Source organism: Eurypyga helias, unplaced genomic scaffold (assembly GCF_000690775.1).
Source record: "Eurypyga helias isolate BGI_N326 unplaced genomic scaffold, ASM69077v1 scaffold43658, whole genome shotgun sequence".
In the NCBI taxonomy this organism is placed as follows: Eukaryota; Metazoa; Chordata; class Aves; order Eurypygiformes; family Eurypygidae; genus Eurypyga; species Eurypyga helias.
Genome location: NW_010265798.1, coordinates 1 through 21,742, shown reverse-complemented (window position 1 = coordinate 21,742; position 21,742 = coordinate 1). Strand labels below are relative to the sequence as shown.

The 21,742-nt window shown below is 42.1% G+C and overlaps 1 protein-coding gene across 1 annotated transcript; it reads right to left on the bottom strand.

Annotated features, from left to right (window-relative positions):
* Nucleotides 1-9,025: 9,025 nt before the first annotated feature.
* LOC104513493 (tetratricopeptide repeat protein 17-like) lies at nucleotides 9,026-21,113 on the bottom strand (the record flags this gene model as incomplete). The annotated part of the gene is made up of 9 exons (XM_010156862.1): nucleotides 9,026-9,157; nucleotides 11,480-11,623; nucleotides 13,771-13,890; nucleotides 15,552-15,635; nucleotides 16,121-16,280; nucleotides 16,594-16,714; nucleotides 19,145-19,310; nucleotides 19,988-20,238; nucleotides 20,943-21,113. Coding segments are annotated over 9 exons (1,349 nt in total), but the record flags the coding sequence as incomplete, so codon positions are not given.
* Nucleotides 21,114-21,742: the final 629 nt, after the last annotated feature.

Genomic DNA, 21,742 nt, shown 5'->3' with positions numbered 1-21,742 from the left:
TGCTGGCTCTCAGCCCCCAGGTGCTCTTCCCTCTTCTTCCTCCCACTCCTCCCACCTTCTTCCAGCTGCTGGTGCTGCTCCATCCTCCCACACAGCAGCTCTAAGAGGCTGGAGGAGACGGTAAGGAACAGGGGAAGCACTTAGAGGCTGACAGCTGCCACTGCCTGGTTTCTTCCCCGAGCCCCATCTTCCTTCGACCTTCCCCGTCGCCTCTGTTTGCTCAGAGCTGGCAGCAGTGCTCCGAGCGGTGGCCAGGCCACGCGACGTGGAGGAAGAGGGGTGCTGGGGGATGTGGGTGCCTGGGAGCTAAAGCTGTTCACCGTGGCCCTGAGAAGGCAGTACTTTGCTGCAAGCATGGGAGGATCCTAGGAGGATTAAAAAAATAAGGAGTAGTACTAACTGCTAGTTCCCCCCAAATCAAGCTGTGCCAGCCAGGATTCCGGTTTTCTGGAGACCTCAGGAGCAGCTTGCAAGCAAGGGTGCGAGATGGTGATCGAGTGTTGCTGGTGGCACTTCAGCGCTGAAGGAATCCCTGAGTCACAGGGATAACTTCATTTCCATCTTACCTGTTGTGCCCTTGTTGTTCATTCTACTAAATATCAACTTTTAAACTAAGAGTATGAATTCATCCACCCTTCTCATTCCCCTCTCAAAATTCCTAGTGCCAGGCTGACAATAGTAGAAAGTCATTCTTCCTTTTCGCTAACCTGAAGGGTTGCGCGTTGAACAGACCGATCGCAGTAACCTGATACACTGGGACGTGCTACCCAGACTGGAATAATTACCACTGCCACTCAGCTGAAAAAACACCACCAAAAAAGCCCACCCTGCCCTCCCCCGCCCCGAAAACCCCCTCAAGGCTAAGCCAATAAATAAAAAGATGGAAAGAAAATAAAAACCCTGTCCCTGGATTCACACAGATAACAGGCAGGCTCTACTCCTCTGCCTAGCATGGAGGAAGGTGGAATCCAGAGTCAGCACAGAAGGGGTTTGTCCTGGCTTCTCTTCCAAAGAGTTTCTAAGGAAACTACCATCCAGGTTGGTGTCCCCCTCCCCCTTTCTTTTCCTCTCTTGCAGGTCCTCCAGCTGAAGAAAAAAAAAGCCCTGCCTACACTAAAATATGCCAATTGTTTGTTCCTCTGGTCAAAATGTCTTTGAAACACTTTAGGGGAAAGTGGTTCCTAAGAAACATCCTGGGTTTCTAAAAGCACAGAGTACTCTCTTTATGAAGGAGGACACAGGGCGCTCTGTCAGGATACCAGCATCGGTGCCACACTGATGTGATCCGCTCCCGAGGACGTATCCTTCCGTCACAGCTGGAGAGGGCTTCAGTCAGGTTGCAGCCACCCCATTGTTCAAGAGCTTTTAGCAATGCTTCTGCTAAGGATGGCTGTTGTCTGTGGGTGCGAGGGGGGTGTCGCTGTAGAAATTTAAAGGAAGGCTCACATAAACCTACCGTGACGAGGATAAGAACACTGGAAGAGCACTTGCAACCTGATGTGCTGACCAAGCTGCTCCAAATAATCAAGATTACCCCATGATGACAATCAGGAATTAATTAATTAGGGCTTGGAAGATCATTCAATTCACCCACCTCAATTCACTGGAAAAGACAGCAAGGCACTACTGTAGTGAACAATGCGCATATTACGAAGGCTGTAGTTTCAGTTTTTGTTATGGCAGTCTGATAGCAGAACTGCTTCAGCAAACGAATCGGTGATTTATTTTATACTCCACAGTCACAATTAGCCGCAGGGCTGTTGCTCACAGCGGTACACCCCATTCATGTGCTGGTAGACACTGGTGTGGTAGGGCAGACAATACCAACTAGTACAAAGTTTTTCAAAAAGCATTTGCTTGTGACCCCACTGAGCTTGTATGGCCAGAAGCATGATCATCCAAGGATCTGCAAACAGGCGTCCCGTTTCGGCGACCTGATGCACCAGGGCACGCCATGCACTCCTCGTTACGTGAATGTGTGCACCCCTCCATGCTTACGGACCTACACACGTGCCATCACGCCATTTGCTCACGTAGAAAACTCTTCCCCAGACAGTCCCACGTGCAGGCACGTCCCTGTGCCGCACGACAAGACACAGACCTCAGGGCACCTGCAGAGCCCCCCGAAAGAGGGCGAGAGCAAGCGGCCCAGAAGATGCATCTGGTGCGTGGGCCGCAGATTGGCCACCCCGGTGTTAACAACCCAGTCACTTGAATCACGTCCTGACCTTTCTTTTCCCAGCAGTATTTGCAACCCAGGTGGAAAAAAAAAGCAGATTGCAGATGCTGTACAGTCTCCTTATTAAAATCAGTAGGCTAGAAGCCAAACCAAGAGTAGTCAGGCCTTGGTTTAGTCACAGAGGCATGTCTTAGATACGCATGTAACAGAAAAGGTGAGAGAGAACGACTGTTCACGGTCTGTTCCAACACAAGAAGCAGGAAGCACCACATGAAGAGAGCAGGTTCAAAACAAACCAATAGCTCTTCCCCAGAAACTAACCTCTGGAACTCTCTGGCGTAGGTGACTACGGATGCTAAAACGCCTACAGCCCAGAAAATGGACCGACAGAGTCATGGGAGGAAACTGCGGTATTACAGAACCGCATTCGGAGGGAGGGATGGCAGCGCACCGGGGAGTTGCTGCCATCCCTCCCTCCCTGTTGCAGTGGGAGGGTGCTCTGTGACCTCCCATCCCACTGCCCGAGGGGGGTTTCTGTGCTTGTCCCCCAGCACCCATGCCTGCACTGACGGGATGCTGAGCAGCTCTCCCCCTCCGAGGGCAACGAGGACATACATTGAACACGCAGAGGGCTCCATGTCAATGGCAGGTGACCCACTGTCTGCAACTCAGATGTCCTTCTCTTTCTTTTCTGACTTCTCCAGAGGAGAAGACACCATCCACTCTGTCCTTTTTACCTTGTCAGAAAGGTCAAAAGAAGAAAGAAAGGTCTTCCTGCAGTCAGAAACAGTCTCTGATGCTACAAAAGCCGGATCCTCGTCTTCCTCGCTCTCACCTGGAGCTTTCTCTCCGTCCTCCAAGAGTCTCACCACTAAAGCCTAGTTTCTCTTCCCTGTTCCTGAAGAATATGATTTCCTGCCTTAGCTCTTCGTATGGCAGTTGGATAAAAAATGGCTTCATCTAGGCTTCCTCCATCCCTTTATTTTGTTTGTCGTAATGGATTTTAAGTATTACTTCTTCGCTCCTCAGCATAGGGAACACAAGACAGGTACAGCAAACAGCACTCGCAAGACATCGTGGCAACTCACGCTATCATACTGTAATCTGTAACACCTTCAGCTCTGGGAAATAATTTCTTTTTTTAAAAAAAAAACCCAACAGTAGAATTAAACAATTATCGAGATAAGGTAAGATTGGATTTAGATCAAAAAGCAGAACAGCCAAAAATTCAGCTTGAAAGTTTTCTATTACAGTGTAGCAGAAAACCGATGCCTTGATGTGGCAGAGTACTACCTTCTCAGGGAATCATGGAGCACTCGGATTTTAAAACCGGCAGTGGTGTTACCGTGGGAGGACTGCAGCCACAAGGTCTGACTGAACAGCTGTCTGACCCCCGGCCACGGAATGAGCTCCAGAGACAAAATCTGCAGCCACTGAAAGTCCACTGCGGGCCGATGTCTGGGGCTGTACGCCCCTCAGAGCAGAGAGTGGCTCTGCACAAACACCTGGCATGCCCTGGGCACAAATAAATATAAACAGCAAAACTCTGTTAGACTAGTAATAACCTGATTCTGAAGGGCTGAACATGGCAGGAGCAGCCTGAAACTAGATTAAAGAGAAAAAAAACATCACCAAATGAAAACACCTGCCTTAAGACAATCCCCCTAGATTATAAACACCACAAAGCTAAATTGTGCTCACCTGTGTTTGAAACTGTTCCTTCTGTGGCACTGCCACTGCAACTCTTCTGGGACTACCAGACCCAGTTATTATTATTTTTGTCCTGGAACCCAGATCATTAGGTTTAAATACTTAAAAAAAAAAAAAAATCAACTACATGCAAAAGTTTGAGGGGCTGCTTTTTTTAAGCAGTCAGCCTTATCAAAACACTGTTCCTGATCAATCCTGAGCTTTCCAATACTTAAAAGTGAGAAAAGCTTAATGTACAAGAACCACCTCAATTCAGACTTTCACTTTCTTAACATTCTACATAGGGGATATAGGTTGTACCACTCGTGTGCAGATCCCCTGAAAAATAATAATAAAAATAAATCGCCTTTAAGCCCACTGCAGTCATTTGCAGGACAACCTTCCGTTGGCTCTCACAGATGACCAGCCATCATACTTCAGCAAGGAGACCACAAATGGGTAAGAAAACTTCGTAAGCCTCAGTGTTCACAGACCCACTTGCTTGGTTTGAATCAGTACTGACACACTTCAGTACATCCAGCAAACAGAGGGGAGCGGGGGGAATCATCAAAAGCAACCCCACGAGTGACTACCTGGCTCTCTGGGGGCGTGTCATTTGAGAGAGTCTCGTTGACCCAAACACGGCCAGCTGGTCCTCTAAGAAATCAAGGCAACCTGCAGCATTCCAGAAGGACATCTCCAAGTGATGCTTGAGACGGGAGGACCACCCTGAACCTGCCACACAACATCCGGAGAGATCTCCAGAGGAGGAACTAGCATTCTTTTGAACACCGAGGGAAGTTCTTCTACAGCATTTTCACTCTTTCAGTGCTGATACAGAGACTACAAAACTCATCCTATTCCCTGCTTCACAGGTCTCCATGCAGCTGGTTTTAATTTGCGTTTCTACTATTCGTATTCTCTGGCACTACAACTGTTTCTCATACAAAGAAATAAACAGCAATGATCCCGGCTCCAAAAAACCCCATATATTCTAAAAAGACATCAGGCAACACATGGGAGGAAGAGAGGTACAGTGAGGAGGAGAAAAACCTTGCCTGAAGTCATACAGGAGGACAGCTCTGGGATAAGGATAGGAATGTTGCTATTCGGGAAGCAGGTCTAAACCAAGATGGTCCTAAATTGCTAGCCAGACAAGTTCGTGGCAACTACTGAAAACTGCAGAGAGCAAAAGCATCACAATATCACAGCAGAGCTAATACAGCATCTTCGGCGATATCAGATCACTGTTAGGGAGAGGTTATGGGCTTTTTGTTTGGTTTTAATCTTCTCACTGTAAGAGGGAAGGAGGGAGGGTTAAGACAGTGGGGAAAGGAGGTTCTAAGCTCCATCAGACAACTTTTCTCATTAGTATTTTCAGTCTGTTACGAAAATTGGCCATTGTAGGTGATGCAAGGTCTCCACAGGTGATGGAAATTAGGATCCCAGCCTCTTCTGCGTTGTAAAGGTTGTTGAATGGTCACATTGGGTGCCAACATGGCATTTTTGGGGTGTTCTTTTTCTATGGCATCAGTTCAGCCCTCACCAGTATAACTATGCCATCAACTGTGCATCAAAACCACCACGACGTAGACTGGAGTATCTGATTCTGTCCCTGTAGCTTTTGCCCTCAAAAGGAGGTCAGGAGCATGATGCTATCTGCAAACAAATTGAGATTTTTTTACCCATCTACACTTCATTTCCGGGTACGGTCTGAAAACAACTTGACAATCTTCTTTGGAGAAGAGAGGATTTTGCCATTTTCCTACGACTATGTCATCCTTAAATTTGACTGCTTTGGTGATATGCTTAGCAGAGCCAGTCATAGGGAACGCATTACAAAGTCTCACTATCAGAAATCGTACTGAAGTTCAGTTGGTCAAAGGTACCTCAACAGTCAATGGAAAGGAACAGGCGACTTACCACGCTCCACAACAGGGAGGGTGGATCGCTTTCTCAAGATAATCATCTTTCTATGTACCGAAGATAGAGCCTAGACAACTACCTCAGCGTACTTTAAAATAGCTTAAATAGAAGACGCATGTCACCCTTACGCTGAGATGAGCTAGCTCATCCTGTGGAGTCGCACCATTGCTCTATAAAACTCACTGGCTTCCCTTCCAACATGCCACCCCACTTGTCTTCTGTTCCTAAGATCAACGTAATTATTTTTTCTTTCACAAACGTTTGAATGCAGCCAAACCACTCAAACCCACCGTTCTTTGCATTTATGCAGGAGGGTTGAAGACAGGGAGATGAAAAAGGAGAGTCTTCCGTTCGCTTTCTCCAGGGTGGGAGCGAGCGTTCCCCAGTAGATTCCACAGTGGGTGAAAACCTGAAGACACACGCTCTAGTGCTGGCATTAGGTCAAGTTTATGCTCTCCAGTAGATCTTTTGGCTTCCCTGCTTCAGTTTTATGTGCTGCTTATGCAGTACACGAAGAGGAATTAACTGTATTTTCAGAAGTTTTAGGGAAGAGGGAAGCATGAGCTATTTTAAAATTACTTGTGTGGCAGATTAAGCATAGACTAGCCCAGTAGCAAATGAACAGCTGTACATAAAATTTTGTAAGAGTAAGGCAGTGCACGTTCCCTTAAAGTACTTAACCAAGAATCAGAAAAAAATTAACATGAAGTCAAGACAACTGTAGCTTCCAAGAACCATCGATACGGTGCAAATTCCCTGGGAATGCAAAGAGAGCAGGAAGAGCAAAAGGGTGCTCTCTCCTTGGTGGCAATACCCATTTATAGTATGGTAATGCACACAAACCCCAGTGTTCCTGCCTTTTGTATGATGTCAATATACAGCGCACCTTGCTGCATTTCTTAATAAAACATAAATTAAGACTGAAGTAAGCCAGATGTAAACTGCCATGAGTGTTCATGGCCGATTTTAAGTGCCCACCAGCGCTGTCTATGAGCGCAATCCTTGGTGTTCCAGAAAAGGTCTGTTTTAATTCCATCTTTTATCAATGCCAAGGATGACCACCTGTACTCACACACTGCTGCTTTAGGTTCTTATGGACCCCCCTTACTCTTCACTTCAATGCTGATGCCTCCCATCACCGGTGAGACAGACGCAGTAGAAAGGAGTTCAGCATGAAGCAATTCGATCTGACCATATGACACATTAGGAAACCAAGCAGCAAGGTGAATCCTCTGTATCAAGAGACGTTTTTGCATGTTACATTTTAGAACTAGCACATGAAATAGAGGATTTACCAAATATATTTAAGTGACTCCCAAGTATTTATCAACCACTCTAAAAGTAAAGCAGCTCAGTTAACGACACTGAATATAAGCAGCCTCTCTCTGCATTGCTTTAGATCAAGAAAACGCCTTTGCTCTACCTTTTTCCAGCTCAAATCCAAGTTCTTTCAATTTACTTGCTTTCATTTACCGGCTTCCCCTCCCACACCTCTGTAAGAAATCTCTGTAATTCATTATCCCAACCCATGAGCCTAGTGGCGGTGTATTCAGACCTTCCAAAAAGCGATCTTCCTCTTGGAATATATACAGATAGAGCTATGCCCATCTCCCATCAACAACATCCAGCTTCCAAGTAGCTTTGGGAAGTGAAGGCTTTGACACGCTGTTGGCTCTGTTAACAAAGATGTAACATATTCACCCATTTTTAATAAAAATCTACTCAGCAGTAGCACTTGCTCATACCTCTGTCAGGCTTTCTAGATGAACAAAAATTACTTGCAGTAAAACAGACAGTAAAATTTGCATTAGAACTGCTCATCTTCATTTTTATATAAAAATATTCATGGATCCTTTTATGAAGTAAAAAAGTTACAGTATTAAATTACATTGACGTCATAGTTTCCACCACTACCATAGTTGTTCTTAATCTGTACCACTGCAAGAGGAAAAAGATTAAAGGAAGAGAAAAAGAAGAGTTCATAAGCATTGTTAGTTCTTTAAAATGAATCACTAAGCAGTATGTTTAACACTAAAAGCTGGAGGGTAGGTTACGTGACAGACAGCTGATTTAGTTCTTTCCCTTATTCCCTTCTGCCACAAAAAAGGAGTCAGGAACAGAGGTGCAGGGAGTTTTCCACAGATACATAGAAAATCATTGTCTACTCAGGAGTGTTAAAGACTTTCCTGTCTCCCAGCTCTGTTTGCTCCTGAGGAAAGGCCGTAGCTCCCAAGCCTAGACTCTTGCAAGCAGCGCATGACACACAGTAGAGGAGAAGCTGTGATTTGTTCATAAACAATTTATTTTATTTCAAATATGTGCCCTTGTTGACTCAACAATGATGTCGGGAGAATCATGTCCTCCACCAACCAAAGAGAGAACTGATTTGGAAATCTTCCACCTGACTTATTTGCTGAAGATACCTTGACACTGCCTCCCTCCTCCTCGGCAGCTAAAAGCACAGCTCAGAGTGAGCATAAACTTGCACCTTATTCTGAAATGGCTAGAAATATAGTGAACAAAGAACTAGTAAATCAACCACTCAGGGAGGCAGAGGGCTATGAATATACAGACAAATATAAAACATCTTTTTGGGATTTTCACCAGTTTTTTTTTCTGCAAGTAAGATTAAAACCCACTTTGACTTTAGTGTCCTGCTGTTCCCTCCTCATTTCCTCCCCCAACAGGAAAAAGCAATTCCAAAAATGCTTGATGTTCCTAATGCTTTTTATAAACATTTAAAATCCTGCCCCTCTCCTTCCAAAAAAGCAGGTAATGTGGTACAGAGTGAACAAGAGCGGACAAAGCATGAGTTCCACATGGATAAATTACTGATTATCTCTTCTTACTATTTGGTACGGGTGTGTGCTTTGCATTTCCATTGACTTGTAACACACGAAGCAAGTTATTTTTGGATGCTGATGCCAATCTGAGCATTAAGGAAAAACTAACAGTGCCTGGGTCCTGGTACAGGTGGTCATGGACTTATGGAAGTTTCTTGGTTTAATATTTACATGGATGTTTTAAAATTATGGCCTGTGAAATATATTTTCCAAAGATGCTCCTATATTTGAGGAGAAAAAAAAAAACCCAACCAAAAACCCCTCGATCCAAATCCCATCTCTTTTTAAAAGTCTTGTTAAAAATTTTGATTCATCAATTTGTCTTAGCACACTTAAAAGCAGAATAGAGAATAATGACATTTTTAAAAAAAGAGAAAGATTCTGATCTCTAAGGAGACCGTCGCTCTTTTTTCATGAGTAAATGACACTGAATGGTGCGGATTCGATTCTTTGCTGGGGCAAACTCTGGTTGAAGTTTTAGTGTTGACTCATACCATTTCATGGCTTTTTCAAACTCCTCCTGTAAAGAAAGAGCATTGCAAAGAGTCAGATTCTAAAAACAGTAAACACATTTTCTATGCCTTTCCTGTCTTAAGTAGTTGAGTAGTATGGTATGCACAAAGGTAACTATCCTTGTGGTTTAGGATTTTTTTGACTCTCCAAATAACTCTGATATTTTCTTGGGCCAATGACCCAATTCTGTATAATTCATGGAAGCATAATTGACTAATGTTCTCATCTTTTCCTTTTACTAATAGATCTTTGCATTCTTGCTGTAAAAGTAACTTTTAAAAACAAATTTCAGTCAGAATTTACATAGGTCAAAGCTCTGAAATCACGGACAACGCAAAACCACCAACTTCGCTGAAAAACTAACATTTTTAGAAATAACTTGAAATTATTTTTAAAGGACTACTCAAAGAAAGTAAAAAAAAAAACACCCACCAAAAAAACCCCTAAACGTAAAGAGCATACAGTAGCCAGACAATGTCAACTGCTAAGGCGGACTCCAGAACAGCAGTAAGAAGCACTCATGCTGAAATAACGTCTATTTTTATATCACTGAAATCTAATTAAGTATGCCACCCCACTTTTTTATTAACTGGGAAAGCATGCCAACATCCAATAGTGTATTAGAAGAGAAACGAGAGGGCAAAAGATCCAAAACACTGTGTTTTTCAGTCACTTTCAGCGCTGTTTTTCTTCTCTTAAGTTACTTTTCTCAGTAGCTTTATTTGTACAGTAGAGATAATATTCATTGCTAATAACATTATAAACAGTAACTAGATCAATGTGAGTTGCAAAGTCTTGAATTTTTAAAAAAGTGTATTTTTAATAGAGTTTCAACAGAAATTACATAGAAAAATCACAAATTAACCTGCGGGAGCACTGGCAAAGAGCAATGAAAATGAGAATCAGATTTTTCCGTTTTTAGATATAATAATTTACACTAGCTGTGATCTGATATTATTCTGATGTTCCTTTAGGTTCCTACATCAACAGTTTCTATAGCATCCATCTAAAGTTCACAGTCCTTAACGTGGCCCAACTGTTTCCCCTTTGTACGGCAACTTACGATAAAGTTCTACAAATAAAGAAATGCTGGCCTCTACCATGCTGTACTGTTAATTAGCATGACATCTTCTACGACCTGTTAGTCAGAGTCAGTTCTCAAATACAGGAGGTTAAATATGACGTAAACAAACTAACTTGTCTTTACGTTCGTATAATTTGATGCAGAAGATAATGTTTGTCCTTTGGCTGCAGCCATTTCATCTAATGAATACGGGGCTTCATTGAGAAATCTCTTGGATTCAGGGAGAATGAAGTTATCCTTAGGCACTGTGCTAACTTTAAAAAGACACTGGCAATTCAAGCGTCAAAATTCCACTTCATTTCTTTCAAACACCTGCCAGAAGTAATACCCTAATAGAACAAAGTCATGCCTTTCTTCAGTTTGTTTCCATTGCGTGTTCGACAGCACTGTGCGTTGCAACTCTTCTCAACCCTGATAGCCATGATACACGATTACCTGCTCACCTTGCCCCGTTATCTCCGTCATCCCTGCAACCACGGGAGCAAAACACTAAGGACAAATCTGTGACAAGTGCTGAAAACTGCCAGGGGTATACAGGAACATGTGTAACTGAAAATACTTTTGACACAGGCATACACATCAACTGTGTCTCAGTTTAATGGTGCCTTTTACCCTTCGAATATACTGGCCCTATTAAAGATAACGATGACACACAGAGGAACCAATCCAGTGTTGGGAAAGATAAAAGGAATGAACATATTCTGTTCAGAGTAAGCACTAAAAGCTAAATTGCAGATTAAAATATGTAAATAAGTATGAAGAAATTTGGGTTCAATCTGTAAATTATTTTGGCTGTTGATAGTCCAGATATTGAAATTAAACTTCCTTTGTGTTTGTTCATCACGACTGTGAACTGGGTTTTACTTCTTATGCTACGCTCAGCTCTTCAGGACAAAGACCCAATTTATCATTAATTTTCCAGTATTGTAAAAATATTCTGTGTTTAGACGGGCAGCCAACAAAAATTATCAATGGTTTGCTGTGGTCTTAACAAAGCTTTGCAGACAGCATTCTGAAGCCAGCTTATAAATATGTGTTGGCCTTCAAGTGCTAAATGAATAATAAGAGTAAAATGAGTAGTAAGAGTTTTGGCATTCAAAAAAAATATTCTTTCTTGTTGATCCTATTCTAATTTCTTGAATGTTGCTCCTCAAAAATTATTTGTGAGAAGATCTTTTATTTACATACCTATCTATATACACACTGTACCGAAGACAAGGCACGGCTGGGTGATGGCACACTCACCATTGCGACATAGACATTTGCCAGCGTGAAATGATTAACCACAAAGTGCGGCGCAATTTCCACTGCCATGGTAGCCACGATGATGGCATCGTTCCAGAGTTTTGCGTTGTGGAAGATGTTTGCTAGGCTTATTAGTGGTACGTCCTGGAAGAGAAGAACAAGAGATAGACAGCGTGGGTTTTTTCCTCACTGAAACTGTCTCAGGATCTGCAAGACAAAGGACTCACCACCTGGCCACTCTCACTTGGTTACTGCCCACTCCGCTATCTGGAGACTTTCAAAGTGATGAGTCAGACCTATTTTACCATAAAAGGACATTTGGATCTGAGTTATAAACAAAACCCCCTCAGATACACACATCTACTCCCAATAGTAAAAACTCACTACTGTTGCACAGACAACTCAAAAATTAAACTTGTGTCCTAGTATGTATGTTTATTTTTCAGATGCTCTTAAATAATTTCATCCCCAAATATCAGATGCATTCTCAGAGATAAGTGAAGCTGGTTTTGACCACCCTCCTTCAGCTACTGCACAAAAAGGGGAAGGAATATGAATCAAAGGGGACAGCAAGGAAATGAAAAAAGGGTCTAACCATCAGTGCAACTGATGCACTGTTTTTTATTCTGCCTCTACCACAAAATTCCTGTATGATGCTGGACAACAGCTATAAATAAACATGACCCTGGCTGATTGACAAAACTGTTGAGCCCTGACAGCCATAACAGTCTCTCCAGGAGCTGGGCTTCACACCTTCAAAGGACAAAATAGTGCTTAGTAGCAAGTCTTAGGTGCCCTCAACAGGACCACAAAAAATTTTGGATGTATTTGATCCCTGCCCCCTTGATCCCTACAAGGCAAGGAGTACCTTTGGTTGATGCCATTCATGTTTGCCAAGCAGGTATTATGGAAGTCAGAATCACAAAGGCAGCCCACAGAAAAATTAATTACCTTTTATTTACATGAGAAAAGGCAAGAGAACTTTATGTGAGTCTGCAAAAAACCAAAGAGGAGGATAAAACAAAATATTAAATAGCTGTTCATTCAGTGCTAATTCTGAGTTCAAGTTGCAGCCGTATCTTTACGAACAAGACCCACAGTTTTTTTCCTGGAGGCAGTTAAAGTACGGAGGACAAAAACAAGGCAGAAATGCAGAGAGTTCGCCAGTCCCGAGCAACATTATATCTCATTTCTAGAAAACAGCACTGCTACACCATAATCTTGCCAAATTGTAGTTCCCAATCCATACTCTGACCCTTACAAGTCACACGGCTAAGGGCTCCACTTCTGAGGAAACATCCCCAGTTACACAGAAAGACAGCAAGAAGATAAGCAAGATCCAACCTTGTTTTAAAAGGACACTTGTGATGAGACAGAATTATAGGAGACAGAGACATAGGATGTGCAGTGGGGATGTGCATTTCTTAGCTGAGGCATTTCTACTGTTAATGGCTAAAACCTCCTAATAATATCCTGAGAGTGTAAATTATTTTCTCTCCTGATTTTCAGAGAAGGATTTAAGATCAAGATTCAAGAAGGAGTATATATTCTGCAATGCTGCACAATTTGCTGCTCAGGTGCCAAAGCGAAATCCTCAGTGTTGAGTGAGAAGCCTGTATGGCATTTACCAGCCTGCAAGGGGGAGAGTGGTGTATGAGAACAGACATTATAACGCTCACCATAACATGTGGCAAGGTGAAAGTTATGAAGCGCTTTAGTCAACCGAAACACTAAACAGGTTATGTCCAAAATCCTGCCTTTTCTGGAGTAAAGCACAGAACTGCTGTGCAAAGCCAGGCACTAGTGTCCAGCTGAGATTCACAGCCCAAACACTTAAGATTTAAGCATTTAAATTATTCCTTTAGATATCACCTCCTTCCCTCCTTAAAAGCACGAGCAGAAGATATACTCCCTTTTTTAAAAACATAACCAGAAAATACACTCCTCACATCTTAGATCTGGACTTGTCCAGACAAAGGCGGATGAAAATGCAAAGTCCTACAACCAGTTCAAGCCTGTATTGTCCAGACAGGGGTCAAATCCACTGAACTGCAGGAAATTCCACTGAACCTCTTTCACAGTTGTCTTTATTATTATTATTATATTTTTAAAAGAGACAGTCCACACCAAAAAGGTGGCGAAAGTCTTGAGGTTTCACCACAACTAGCTCATATCTAATACAGCATAGACACTTGGCACACAGAGTGTTGGCCTTAACAACAGTCTGTGCAAGCTCTGTTGTGACAAGCACAACATTATTTCATCCGAGTTGTGGGCACATGGGTACAGACCTTCATGTGATGGGGTGCGTACTGCAATGCTTGCCGTAGGCAATCAATCGCCTTCTTTCCTTGGCCTTTTACTCTCCAGTAAAGAGCTGCCATGCTAGAGAGGACCCAGGAAGTCTGATTCTGGTAAAAGAACACAAAAACCAGTCATGTAAACACCTGTAGTGAACAGTCTTGTCTTTCACTCTTCCAATTCATTTGATATATTAGGGTAGAGGGCATTACACTTAAAATCAGCATTAAATTATTTCAAAGCAGCAAAAACTTTCTTATCTAACAACATACATGCAACAGCCAGGTAAATGGGATTGTCAAACAAATCACTAATTTCAAATACAACATCATTTTCTTAAGAACAGAACAGAAGCTAAATAGCTTTAAACAGCAAACAACAGTTCCAGCAGTCACAGCAGCTTCTAACCAGCTGTCTGACACTGAGCATCTAGATGTGTGTGTACGTATTACCCAACAGAAAGCAAGAAATTGAGCTAAGTTCACTGACTGGACTCATAGGCTCTGTAATCACTGGAAAGAGAGAGGATGCTCTGGGATGCAGCTCACAGTGGAAGCCTGAAAAGCCTAGCTGATTAAGTTTGGTGCCTCTAGCTGGCTGACTCCCATGTCACGTGTCAGAAAGCAAAATACTGTGTGCCTGAATTCTGTGGACTCATACAGTAAATGAATGTTTATGTTCACATATGCAATTAGATAAGTAGCCATCTTGATTTGTTTGATTAGCTCTTGTGAATACTGAATGAGACTGGTAGACAGAAGAACTGCATTTTATTTCCAACACAGCTAGCTTACTGAGAATTCTGTTTCTGGTCTCAGCATTAAATTTTCAGCTTATCTGGATACAGCTTGCTGTCTTCAGGGGGAATTGTAGCACGTAAGAGAAAAAGTATATTATCTAAAGTTAAAAGAAACTAGATTTTGTAACATGAGCATAAGAATAACACCTTTACTTTCTTTGAATAACAAAGCTATTCTTTGCTTTAGTTTCAAAGCATTTCAAGTTCCTCAGATGGCTTTTGGTGGAATAGACTAGATGCACCAAACTGTTTTGGTTAAGCCCTCTCTTTCTAGAATAGCTTGGGATATCCATCAGCTGTAAATGTGTAACAACAATCCCTGCATCCTTATCTACCTCGTATATCCTAGGAAACTTACATCCCTGGTCATCTCTCCAGCTGAGGTCCTTAAAAGCTGTAATCTAGCAAGGAAGTTTGGGTTTCTTTGAGGAGAACAGGAAGAACAGCCTTGCACATGGTGCCACCTGACACCCTTGAACTCATCTGATGCTTCAGCCCAACAGTGCATGCGGTAAAAGGAAGTAGGCAGAGAAGAGAGGAAGATGCTGCCTGTCAGCTCTCTGACTGCAGTGTGCCAGGAGTGTGACCAGGGAGCTAAACTATGGCTTAACTCAATTGTCCATAAGCTCCAAATCAGTGCAGCACAGAAAGAAAGGGAAGGGCTGAGAACTGCTGAAATAGCTCAACAACCAGCAATACTGCTCACTACAGGGCTGGAAACACTGGGAAATGTGACCAGCTTAGGTTTTAGTAGAGAGATACGGAAGACACCTGACAGTGTATGCACAATATATAGCTCAACAAAATACCTATGAGGGCATTACAGATGCTAAATAGACACAAATCCCTAGTCTAAGTACTAATACGTTCTCTGACTGGGATTTCAGACAAATGGTTTTGAGAGTGAATTGACCACTATGTCAGTCACGAGAGGTAAGCCCCAGACTTCTCGTTTTTCTCATTTACACCTACCTTTTCCAAAGCTTTGGCTATTCGAGTACCAACTTGTTCTAATGACTGTGGTGAGTACTGGTCTTTGCCAAGATTCTGTAGCACCTGGGGAAGAGGAAGAACAAGTCCTTAGATGCTGGAACCTGGTAGGAGATGTCTCTCACTTGTTGGTTGTTCTTTTCCCCAGCCTTTTACAAATGCTGTAACCTGTTCCAACCTAAACATCACTGTCTATCTTCAGTTAATTCCTATCTGTATCATCACACAGTGTTACAACTCCATGGCACTGAACATTAAGAATGCTACAAGTTTATGTACGCTCAGTTAGACTTTTCTTTCACTAATTCACTCACCAAGAACTATAAATACAGAGACATTCATGGTGTTTTAGGATTTCCCTCGGTCCAGATTGTAGATGACTGGAAAAACATTCTGGTAAAGTATCACCTTCCACTTGCATTGTTCTTACAGTTCTATCTAGGCATTCACTCACTGAAGGTCACTTCTGGAGACAGGGCACTGAGCTAAATGTGCCTTGAATCTGCCATGGTATGGCCATTTTTGTGTGACAGCCTAAAACTGCGGCGTACCTCTTTCAGCTGACTTTCTCCAGTGTAATGCAAGCTGGCCCGACTAGAGACACCTTGCAGGTGGTCCAAAGTATGCATACTGGCTGGTAGATTTGGGTTACAAAGGGGCTCCATGGCTGGTTCTTGCAGCTGCGTGGCAAAATCAATGTGTTCTGTAATGCTACAAAGGTCATAAAACAAGCTGAATCAGTCAGCAGAAGAAAACAGGAGTCATTACAAAGTTCTCCAGTGAGTGCAAACTGCTCAGCACCTGGCAGAATCTCACTTGAGTAAGAAATTGGATCCTCCTTCTGCACTTGCACTTTTCTTTGCAAGTCTATTTATGAAATACCACATAATGTCATCAAACTTCTTTGAAATCCTGGCAGTTCTATCTTACTTTAAAGAACACTACAATTATGCACACTCAAGGCCATGTAACTGTCTTGCTTTGTGTGAATAACCTATTTAAGGTACATATACAAGATACTTACTCAATGTTTTTAGCAGAAACAGCAAGCCACGTGCTGGCTACTGTTGTGAGTTCTACCCTACGGAGTTTCAGGCATTCATCAGGACTTGGCCAGCCAAGGTTACGATAGTCACGCCTTTTTCCTTGAGCAAGAAAGAAAGAAAGAAAGAAAGAAATAGAAAAAACTGCCCAGGAGCAGGAAGGCATTTTACTTCAGTAGAGCAATTTACAAATCAGTGGATACATTCCCTACAATGTGAAAGTCATAGTCCTGCAGCTAGATTTCTTTAAGAACATTCCTGAATGCAACTTGTGTAGGATCCAGCTGTGTCCTACAAGACAGATTAGGAGGTGGAGTTTTAAAACACGTTTCATTACAACTTTTTCAACAGCTACAGATTAAGAACAACTGCCACTCTTGTTTACAGGTAATGTCTCTACTTAAATGTCCTTAAAGAAAGTTCATAAGTGAGTCATCATTAATATTCTATAGCTACAGTACAAACTAACAAAAGTTGATTGCTCCATCTTTTGACAATCCCAGCTGAAAAACACTGCTGTTTCTTTTTCAATTAATATTGTTTAAGACACACAGTGGCTTTTGCTGCACTCTTACACTCATGACAGCCAAATTTCTGAACTATTAGCAATTACACTTCAGCATCCCATTTTGCAGAGAAGTTAACTGAGGCTTTATGTTAACAAAGACATCATTGGCAGAAACAAGAACCTGATCTTCACATTTGAACTGAAGTCTACTGAAATCTTTTCCTTATCCTGCTTGGTGAATGCTACACCAAGCCCTAGGAATCCAGCTTGTGTTAACTGTTGGGAAACATTTTCATATCAAAAACATCCAAACTGTTTGGAATGTAAGAAAAATTCACTGTAGCTGTACATTTGCACAGTGGGAAGCCAAGTTTAACAACGTGCCAGCCTACTGCACTAGCTATGTAGGCAATATTTCAGTATTTACTTCTAGTTACCTGAAATGTTGCCCATTTGGATGCAAATCCTATTTCCCATCCAAGATACAGTGAAGTGATTCACCATAATTTTGCAAACTAACGATAAGGTCTGTAATACAACATTTTTTGTAAAGGAAAATTAAAGGAAAATTAACTTCAATAAACACTGGGAAAATTCAGAGGGGAATGATCAGTCCTCATCACCACCTCTGTGAGCTATCTCACTGTGAGTTCTTATTGGCACGAACAGCAAAAGATAGCGAGAGGTATGGAAACACTACACAGAGACCATTCAGTAGTCAGAGTGCTAGTCAAAGACAGTACAACTAGCATTATTTTCCCTGTTGTACCAGGAATTCCTCAGGTGACCTCCAACACGTTAAACATTTGAGAATTTAGTTCTTGCAAAGAGGGTGTCAGCAGACCCTGCGCCTCACAGGAGCGTTAGGAAGATAACTGCTTTACAATGGAGGGATGATATGTAATAGAGACACAGTAGCTCAGAGGCAGAGAAGATACGTGAAGGAAAGGAGAGGTGCACGCTCACAAATGACAGTCTGTTTTCATGTACCCCTCCCTCCCCGTTTAAATACTTAATTCAATAACTTACATTTGTTAGTTGCTAAGAAAGACACTCGTTAATGATTTAATGTAAAAGCCTTCAAAATGTGAAATCACTGTCTAGGTCATCAAATTGTCAAGGACTAAAAGGTACTGGACAACACATCTTTGTTTACACATCAGCCCTGCAACATGAGGATTCTACCTCCATTGAAATCAAGGTAAGACAAAAAGCGTGGGGGCTAATTACTTTGGTTCTCTTCTCTGGCATAATTAGGATCCAGCAGCAATAAATTTCAGCCCAAGCTATCACGTGCTGATGGATTTCTGTCCTCTTGAATGAACCAGTGGAACTAGCTTGCATCATGTTAATAGACCACTCTCATTTCCTCTTACTCAGCTAGCAAAAACTCCACCTCTCTCTCCAAACCCCCTCACCTGTGTTGGTGCAAAAACCTACTCTTCTGTAGCTCCAGCCTTCTGGAAGAGACAGTCTCTAAGTTTTCCTTTGTAATGTCACCAAATGAATTACAGCAGGACACTTAGTTTTTTTCATTTATTTTGTTTTTATTAGACCAAGTTTTCTGCCTTTTGGTTTTGAGTTGTTTTATGTTTAGTCAGTAATCAATTCAAGCTCTCATCCTGCATTTATGCCCCAAGGGGTGTGTCTAATCTGATTAACTTCTCTGCCCATTCAGTTTTTTAATACAAGATCATTAAAACCCTGTCTCTCTTACTACTTCTACTCAGTGCATCTACCTCTTTCATCCTCCACTCTCACCATCTCATCACCAGAAGTTAGAAAAATTAACTAGACAATGTTCATTCAGCAGATAAAAGTATGCTGCACTTCATGAAGAAGGGGCAGATGGAAGAGATTTCTAATTTTTCCATGCATTCATCTATAAGGCATATTTCACTACATAGTCTTTGTAACACATATTTATGGTAATCAACCAGTGTACTATAAAAACTGCAAAGGAAATAAACCAGAGTAATACAAAAGCTGCGAACAACTTACTTTCTCTAGAAGCAAGAGGTTACCTGTTGGTCCAGGAGAAGGTATCTTTGGTCCACTGATCTCCAGGGCAGTTTGGTAGAAGTTTTCATTTTCTCCATTAGTCCCTTCTTCCCCATTTCTCCCAACTGGTTCCCGGAGATCCAAGTTTTCAGCTTTTGGTTTCTTTAAACGTTTGACCTGAAAAGTGATCTACCAAAAGAACAATTATGGATTAAGAGTAAGAAACACCACAAACATTACCAGCTCAAATATACTACTTGTCTTAGCCCAAAGATTCGATTTCAAGGATATTAGAGATGAGATCTTTCCCTCCCCACCTCAACCCAGTCCTCCAAGGATATTAGAGATGAGATCTTTCTCTCCCTCCCCACCTCAACCCAGTCCTTAAGCCTGCTCACTTTCGCTGCATCACAGCATGCAAAAAAAGTACACAACTTCAATCTCCAACATAAGAGAAAACCAATGCTGGAGAACTGAACAGCATTTTTCATTACATATTTTGTTTGTAACATGACAACAACAGAAATTTTCATTGCTTTCATGCTAGCCGGAACTTTTAGGTTAAAAACTCTTCTCTTTTGTAAGTGTGTGCAAGAAGTCTGAAGGCACCCAGCGTCATTCAACACCTAAGCTCTTGTTGCTGATAAACAAGACTTACTATGTCAGTTTTAAGGATGCAGAGGCCTTTCCTTTAGAAAAAGGATTGAGACCAATTGTTTGTTTCACACAAGCCATGAACCAACTTCTAGGCCCACAGGGGAAGTTCCTATGTATATTCCAGTGTTAAACCCCTTGAACTATCCTTTGTCTTTCCCTCCACACTAGTATGTTGGTACAGGAGTTTAAGTAAACTCATTCAAACTTACCCATTCAGCTTCATCATCATCACCACAGTCCCCAAAACAAGAGCTAGCCAGTCCATCTTGAGAACCCTTCTTTAGGACCCGGATTCCCTGCAAGCCCATCCGACGACCTTTTACCTCCAGTGCCCCTTCAAAAGCTTCCTGAGGCCAAGAGTTTTCAAACTCATCCACCAAAGCCAGCATCTCTTCAGACATCTGATCATCTTCTAAACTCTCCATTCCTTCTGAACTGTTGCTTTCTGCAGTGACTGTGTCTAAGAGGAAATGCCATAATAACTTCAAGAATTCTTCTCCTGCTGCTTCCACCAATTGTATAAAAAAGGATCTTTTTTCTGTGACCTGACTTTTCCACTTGCACAAACTAATTATCACTGACTACTCACTGCACGCTGCAAAGAAACAGGGGGACTGAAGAATGCAGGTTTCCCACTGCAAATAAGCATAAATTGTTGCTTCAAAAATCAGTATCTCCACCCCCACTTCAGCAGTCTCCTTTCCAAACCACAATTCTGCCCGGCTCTACGTAAGTGGTGTTTTTTCTCTACATACATGCATTAAACACTGAATAAAGTGCTCTGTACCTTAACCACAGGCACTGATTTATTTCCCTTCTGTCTGGCACAGCTGATACAGGATTCACCGCAATACAACCAACATATGTTTGTAGACTCTTGCAAGAAACTACATCCTTTAGACACCAGAAAAATGTCTAATTTTTTTTTTTAATTGAAATAAAGAAAGTGAAATGAAAAGTCTAACGATCTCTTTTTTTATTGAATGCATTGTGAGGTTAGGCTTGGAGAAGAACAGTGAACAGAATGAAACTGGTTTTAAGGGTTACTTATCACTTTACAGAAGAAGGGGAAAAACGTGGCTTCTTGGAGGAAGAAAAACAGCTCTTCTGAAAAATCTAGAAACCAATTCATTAGCCAGAACTGGTTTTGTAAGGTCGACTTACTTTCCAGTCTCAAGAAGGAGGGATCCCTTGCTGAACTCTGAGTAAGGACTTCTGGATCTTCTGCACCTCCCTCGGAGTGTCCTTCTGTCACTGCTGTAACTGACTCATGCTGGTCATCGAAATATTTCTCCTTGTCATGACTGCCACCTGTGTTTTTCTCATGACAGTGGCCTGAAAGAGAAAAGTTTACTGATACACCACATAAGACTGCTCCTCCTGGATACAAGCGCAGAAGCTGTAATGCAGAAGCTAGTCGTCTACATACGGACTAACAGAATAATTCTACAAGGTATCAGACTTCATTAAGTGATTAAAAAGCCGATCTGCGTCTTGACAAGGCAGATCACCTGATACAGCTACAGGCAACGACGTTATTCAGTATACACTGCAAACTACTAACCAAAGAAAAACCAGTTCTTTCGATGGAAGGTTGCACAGCACACTGGAAATTACTGTGTGCTGGTAGCCACTCCAATGAGCATTCCCAAGACCTATTTTTAGTAACATCGCCCCATACGTGGGGGGGTTGCCTGCCATATGAACTTCACTTAGACACCATAACGCTCACTGTGCTTATGTGCAAGGGGAAAAAGGGCCAAGTCAGACTGATATGGAATTGCCAGGCTTTGACCTTCTGTTCCAGCAACAGTATGTAGGTAACACTAGCTCACTAAACAGACAGGCAAAACCTAGGAGTATTAATTTGTGCTAAAAATCCAAAGTTTATTCAGCTGAAAATTTAACTTCTATAACTCCTTTACAGGCTCACATTCCACCAAATAGAATCATAGAATGGTTAG